At 35.5% G+C, this 7,526-nt stretch overlaps 2 protein-coding genes across 2 annotated transcripts in view; one reads left to right on the top strand and one right to left on the bottom strand.

The window, feature by feature from the left end:
• Positions 1–3,807: 3,807 nt before the first annotated feature.
• LOC112522049 (ETHYLENE INSENSITIVE 3-like 5 protein) lies at positions 3,808–5,234 on the top strand. The gene is given in 3 exon segments (XM_025131152.1): positions 3,808–3,917; positions 4,036–4,090; positions 4,092–5,234. Coding segments are annotated over 3 exon segments (1,308 nt in total).
• A 229-nt stretch (positions 5,235–5,463) lies between these two features.
• LOC112499976 (linamarin synthase 2-like) overlaps positions 5,464–7,526 on the bottom strand; it is a 4,140-nt gene continuing 2,077 nt past the window's right edge. Inside the window, exon 2 of the mRNA XM_025103240.1 lies at positions 5,464–6,479. Coding sequence (XP_024959008.1) covers positions 5,533–6,479 — 947 coding nt within the window. The 3' untranslated portion in view covers positions 5,464–5,532. The remainder of the gene's footprint in view (positions 6,480–7,526) is intronic.

Here is a 7,526-nt window from a genome sequence, read left to right as displayed (position 1 = left end):
TCAAATCTTCTAAGTGCGTATGGGATACTCTATGTGTCCAATATGAAGGAACCACTCAGGTTCAGGAGACTAGAAAGATCAATCTAGTAAGACAGTATGAAAGCTTTCTCTGTAGAAAGTCCGAGACACTGTCTGAAGTACATCAACGTTTTAATTDCCTTCTTATTGATCTTAGGGCTGTCGACAGGGAATATTCTAATTCTGAAACTTTGACTAAGTYTCTAGAATGTCTTCCTGAGTCTTGGGACACCTTTTCCATGTGTCTTAAGATATCAAATGACATGTCCACTCTTTCTCTTTTGTCTTTATACGGGATTCTGCTTAACCATGAGCAATCTCGTCAACTGAAAAGAAATCCTGTAAAAGAAACCAGGGAAATGAGAAGCTCTCCTTTAGCTTTGATCTCTAAATCTTCTTCAGTTGATACTTCTACTCCTTTTGTTTATTCTCTACCTCCCGTGGTCATCACGAAGATGGACTCTTCTGAGTCCAGAATCTGTTTTAACAGATTTTGATGAGTCCTTGGCAGTCCTAACTAAGTCATTTAGGAGGTTCGCCAATAAGAGTAAATTCCACAGATCTCCTCAGCTATCCCTTAGGGAGAAGCTACAGTCTGAAAGAATAGACAAGGCTTCAGCTGTCTGCTATAATTGTCACCGACCTGGACACTTTGCAGGTGAATGCAGATCGAAGAAGATTATGACGCCATCCTCTAATGCTCCTTCCTCCTTCAGGACCGTAGATGAGAAGTACTCTAAATGAAGGAGAAGTACAAGAAGATGAAGAAAAACCAGCAAAAGTCTAAAGGTCTTGTTGCTGAAGAGCATGAGTGGGCTGAATCATCTGATGAATCATCTTATGATGAAGAAGATAAAGCCTACGTCTGCATGATGGCCTTTAATGCTGATGAAGGATCTTCTGAAGCATCCACCTCCTCAGAGCCATCTTCTTCTACTCAGGTATGCTTCYTGAATGAACCCTCTTCTTCTTCTAGTCTTTCTGCACTGGATACTCTGACGGTTGACCTTTAGAATGCCCTCAATGGCAAATCAAAAGCTGAAATGCTTAATGTTGATCTTCATGAACAATTGAAGATTTGCCATTCTAAGATCAAAGAACTGACCTCTGTTGAGGAAAATCTTAAATATCAGGTTATTGTAAACNTAATATAACTTAAAATAATAATTGAATAAATATATATATATATATATATATATGTGTGTGTGTGTGTGTATATGTATGTATATATATAATAATACAATAATAATAAAACATAATATATTATTATTTGACATTGACATATGATAGACTTACATCAATTACATTTTCCGAGGCATTCAACACCCCCTATTAGGGGTGCCATTAGCACTCCCCTAAATTATTTATTAAATTTATTTTAATTGTCTTGATAAAAGATTTTTAATGATTTATTTTATGAAAAAAATATTGTTTTTTTAAGGTTATATATGCTAACAACACGTGTCGGGGACACTGTCAAGGAGTATGTAAACTTATAAGGTCACACACACAAATAATATGTATGCTTTCATATGGTTATTGGACAACCAAATAATGTCATATTGATTGTTAAATAGTTATTCTTGTATAATAATTAAGTTACATGTTAAAAAGTTCGTTATAATAATTACATGATTTTATTTCTAATATATTAATTCTATTATAAATAATAAAATTGTTAGGGCTTATAGATAATAGGCTTAAGAATAATCACAAACCCGCTTTATATTTAGAAAATAAAGTTTGCCTATAATTCTAAGAGGCCTGAGGGGTTGTTTGTTTACCTCTTAATAGTTCCATTAAGAGGCAACATCTGAATCGTTAAGAGTTGAATCTTGTTTGTCAAAAAAAAAAAATTATGCCTCTTAATGGTTCTAAAACCCTCTGAATAATTTTGTATCCTGGATCTCCCTTAACCATTAAGAGCCCTAATTTCATTGTACACAATTACCAAACAATTATATTTCATTTTGCATTATATCATGAGAGCCTCTTAATCATTCTGACCACTTAATCATTATGTATCAAACCACTCAGCAACTGTCAAACATCACCTAAGCCTAAAATGATGATGATTTAATCTTTTAGATTTACAATTCACTAGAAAATAGAAAATAAAACAGTTTATTTCTTTTCTATAAAAACACGTAGTAGATTAGGGTTTTGGACTAGCACTCGGTACAGATCAAAATCGTGTTCGTGTGTTGATCTACATAGAGAAAATCTACGATGATTACTAAGTGCTCCATGAGAACCAACACCAGGTTTAAAAGATAACCCATTTAACAAAACACCATATAATTTGTTTTAAAATTCGTTTTAAATGTCATTGGATACAATTTAAGTTTTTTTCTGAGAAAAATTCTGAAATAAAGCAACCTAAATATTTTCTGCTTTAAAAAAGGTTGCGATATTATTTTGAAGCTCTACAGTTTTTATTATTAGCATTTAATAAATTATATAAAGTAGTTAAAATATAAAACAATAAAAAATTAAGAATTTAAAAAAGAGATAAAACGTAAATTTCTCTGTAAAATGAATTTAAAGTGAAAACATTCAAATTGATGAGTTTTGCGAGTGGAGCTACTAAAATTTTGGGGAATTTTAAGTTAAATCATATACAGAAATGTAAAAGAAAATGGTTAGATGTTGATAGGTATAAAAACGTTATTAATACAATATAATCAGAGACAGAACATAAATAGACTGGATCAATAATAGTAGATGAACCCAAAAGAATTTTATACTTAAAATCTTAATGGATTGGAGATGTTTCACTCTATCTACAGAAAAAGCTGAGAGGCCAAGGCCCCTATGGCCATCCACCCCCGAGTATAAATGCATTTAACATGAAGAGAAATACATTTATCTTTAAACCCTTTTTTAAATAAGGTAAAAATGATAAAGCTAAGGTGTCAATAGAGTCAGATGAATTGGAATGAAATTTTAATCTGATTTGGTCATTCATTTGGTTGACATAAATTAGATTATAATATGTTAAAGAATTTTAACATGTCTGTTTAGTAATTTAGTTCGTTGATTATAATATTGGTGGTGGTGGTGTCAATGGTAGTAGTGGTGGCAGTGACAGTGGTGGTGTGGTCCAGGCAACAATGATAATGGTAGTGGTGGCGGTGACAATGGTGGTGGAGAAGGTGATGATGATAACAACCATCATGGTATGATAAAATAGAACGAAGTGAATATAAGAGCATAATAGTTTTTTCTAAAAAGATGAAACGAAGTAATTGGAATTCCTTATTAGAACTAAAAAAATTACATATCATTATATATGGAATTCGAATTTCTTACCACAATTCAAAGAACGAAATTGACACATCGTATGCAACAATTTATCTCAATAAACGCTAACCATGATAAGAGTCCTCATTTACCGTTAAGATTCTATTCACTCTCGATTCTTATTTTCGTTCTTATAAGGTAAGATTTTTAGTCTTTGTCATATTCATTCGGTAAAGTAAAGTGTGCTTAACCGAATATGCGTTTAATAAACGACCCTAAATCGAATTTGAGGATTCGATTGACGGCCGGTCAAAGTAATTGTGTCGTGTCGTTTACGGACAATGTGGTTATAACCCTTTTCAACAAACATTAACCTATGAGCTTCTAAAAGACACGTGTCCTCCATAGAGATTTATAGCTTCAAAGGATTTTTGGAGTTGATATAGTCAAACTTTGAACCAGAAAACCAGGTGTTTTGCATATGAATTATATACATTCTATAATCAAGAAAACGATAGCCATTGACGTCGTTTGTTCATGTGAGACATGAATGCACAAGTTCCATCACCACCCACCTTCATTGCATCTGCTTCTTGCGATGCAAATGCAATGAATCTCTCAATCTCAACCAAAACCACCACCTTCCTCCGCTCACAGTCTCCATCTTCACATCACGTATATAATTCACTCATCTTCCTCCAAATGGTACTCAAGATTCATCAAAACTTGCAACGTCGAGGAGATTTATGAATGATGGTTGCAAAAAGCGATCAGGGTCGTCGAAGAAACTAGCTCCGACGAGTTCAACCGGCGTTTATGGCATGACCGGAATGCATTTAAAGAGGATGAAACCGGCGGAGAAAGTGGTGGCGGATGGTTCACGGGAACAACAGTCGCGGCGGAGGAAAATGTCCAGGGCTCATGACGCCATCCTCAAGTACGTTTTGAAGATCATGGAAGTTTGCAAAGCTCAAGGTTTCGTATACGGTATTATTCCCGAGAAAGGAAAGCCAATTACTGGTTCCTCAGAAAGCTTACGAAAATGGTGGAAAGAAGAAGCTTGTTTCGACCAAAATGGTCCATTGGCCGTGTCGGAATACCATTCGACAATGGCCGCCGTCGAACAATGCGACGGTGAACCAGAACCAGATCCAAACCCATCTTCTTATATATATTTGCTGCAAGATTTGCAAGATACAACTTTAGGGTCGATCATATCTGCCCTAATGCAACACTGTGTTCCTCCACAAAGAGGGTTTCCATTTGAGAAGGGTTTGAACCCACCATGGTGGCCGACCGGAAAAGAGTTCTGGTGGGGTGATCAAGGAACCACCGTGAAAGGCCATGGTCCACCACCGTATAGAAAGCCTCACGACTTAAAAAAGGCTTGGAAGGTGAGTCTTTTGGCTGCAATCATGAAGCATATGGCTCCTAATATAGATCATATCAGAAGGTTGGCGATGCAATCTAAGTGTTTGCAAGATAAGATGACAGCTAAAGAGAGTGTTATTTGGTCTAAAGTGGTGAACCAAGAAGAAACCCTTTTGAACTTAGCACAGAACCACCAAGAGATTGAACCAGAACCACCAGAACCAGATGTATTCAAGAATTCAATTGAAGGAGAAGAAACCCTTTTGAAGAAGCTCTCACCGAACCAAAAGATCGAACCGGAACTGGATCATTTCAAGAATTCAATGGAAGAAAGGCGTAAGAACACAGATCGGTGCTTGTATCATGCCAATGATGATGGTCATGGAGCGATTTCGTGGATGAATATGATCGAAACTACTGAAAAAGAGCATTCAAAAGAGAAGGAATGTGGTTATGGAAACTTTTGGGACGTTTACGAAAGAATAGGGATGAACGAAGGAACGATGGATCTTAACGTGATTCCATTCGATCAGCGGGAATTGCGAATCGATCAAGGAACGTCTATCTGGGATTTAGGATATGAATCACCGGGGTTGGAATGAGAACTTGTCGATCTCATTGTTTTGAGAAGGGTTAATTAGTTCGATTCTAGTAAGTGCAAGAACTTGTTTGTTAAAAAAAGTCAACATATACTTGATCCTTCAAAATATGAAAGTCTAGGGTTTTTAATTTTTCCGCACTTTTCCATTTCGATAACCAATCAATTAAAAAGACTCCAACTTTGATAACTTACGTATTGAAACGAAATCAAACAATTCAAAAGAACAATAAATCGAAGCAATTATCTTCCACGAACGTACTCGATCCAAAACCGAGCCTTTACGTATTGAACACCACTTATTAAACATGTGAAACATCAAGAAGGGCCTCTTTGATAAACCTTTGGAATTTCTTATATGACGAACCACCGACGTCACTCGCCTCTTTCGCTTTCCTTTTCCATTCGATCGCCTCTCTTCTCATTTTCTTTCCTTTCTCCCCTTGAAGCATTTCCGTCACAAGGACTTCAACTTCTTCTCGCTTCACGTCACGATTGATCTCCATCCCGATTCCCCATTCAACACAAGAGTACCGACAATTGGTTTGTTGATCGGAGAAGAAAGGCCAACAAATCAATGGCACGCCTTCGGCTATGCTCTCAGTAGTCGAATTCCATCCACAATGTGTTAAGAATGCACCAACCGACGGGTGGGCTAGAACTTGATCCTGAGCACACCAACTGACCATCAATCCTCGATCCCTCGTCTCCTCCACAAATTCTTCAGGCAGGATTGCCGAATCCCCCATCGTGACATCAGGTCGAACCACCCATAAGAACGGTTGCATGCTATTAGCCAAACCCCAAGCGAATTCGACCAAATGTTGGTCGGTCATAGTAGTCACACTCCCATAATTGACATAAATAACCGACCCTTCTTTCTTCTGGTCGAGCCAATGCAAACAGTTCGAGTCTGGCTTCCACAGACTCGAATTTAGTGATTGTACCGGACTACTGTCCGATACATATTTGGCCAGTAAAGGAAGAGGGCCTATTGTATAAATGTTGGAGTAATTGAATTTGGAAGCAATTGCATCCAATACTTTGTCTTCCAATGCATCAAATGTATTGAAAATGATGGCTGGAGCATTCAAGTTATTTTGGGCTTCCTCCCCCATGAAGTCGAGCATTATATCGTCGGGATCGGTTGTTCGAATGAAGCTCGGGATATCTTTATAACGAATACCGTTCATCCCCGGAATCCATTCGATTCGTTTTTCCAACGTACCATCCGTCAAATAGTTATCGTCTACATGGTTCAACCAGAAGAACTTTTAATACATTTGGTACAACTTCTTAACACATAAAACAATGTCAAACAGACTTCAACTGTATATCAACCACTACAATAAAAACGAGTCTTTTTAGAACACCAAAAAAAGTTGCCGAGCAGTTTTGGATATCAAACGAACCTCTGCGCAAAAAGGTCATTTTAACATGACTGGTTTTCCTTATTTTACAATCAGTTTCGCTACAACAACCGTTGTTTGGCCTTCTAAAAAACCTAATTTTGTTGCAGTGATCTGTTCGACTTGTTAACTGAATTATGGTGATTTAATTTAAAATCATTTGATTATTTTATATTATGTTTCGTTTGTTATTTTTACAAGTAGTTGTTTTTGCAGGCCAAAACCTAACATTTTCCAACTTGTAGCACGACGACGTTTAATAAAAACAAGGTCGTTGAATCGTTTTCTTTTTGGCAAGTAATGATAAAAAAGATGCGAATCAACCAAATCAATAATTTTAATTAGAGATGTAAATCTCACTTAATCTATAGTATATTATAAAGCATTTAAAAAAGCTCTTAAAACTCATTTTTTATGTATGAAGTACTGTTTATTAATACATATTACTTAAAATTTAAGATTACAAGTAAATTGTGCATAAGTACAACTTATTAAAATTTCATATTTGAATTCATGTAACTAACTACAGATAAACATAATCAAATATTGGATAAACATCTCATTTTAAATATAAAAAATCTAAAATATAATTAAGATAATCATTGATATCTAACAAAATACTTTAGTTATCTATACTATATTATAAAGCATTTGGCTAAAACTCTTAAAAACTCTTAAACTCTTAAACTCTTAAAACTCTTAAAGACAACATCTATTGCTAATGGTACAACCTGTTAAAGTCATCCCTAAACTCGTTTATCCCTAAACGATTTCATCCCTATCCGATTTCATCCATATCCTATTTCATCAAATACAGGATAAACATCTTATTTTAAATATAAAAAATCTAAAATATAATTAGGATAATTATTGAATTCTAACAGAAT

The sequence above is a fragment of the Cynara cardunculus genome (genome assembly GCF_001531365.2).
Source record: "Cynara cardunculus var. scolymus isolate 2C chromosome LG 1, CcrdV1, whole genome shotgun sequence".
Taxonomy (NCBI): domain Eukaryota; kingdom Viridiplantae; phylum Streptophyta; class Magnoliopsida; order Asterales; family Asteraceae; genus Cynara; species Cynara cardunculus.
This window is presented reverse-complemented; position numbering and strand designations above follow the sequence as displayed.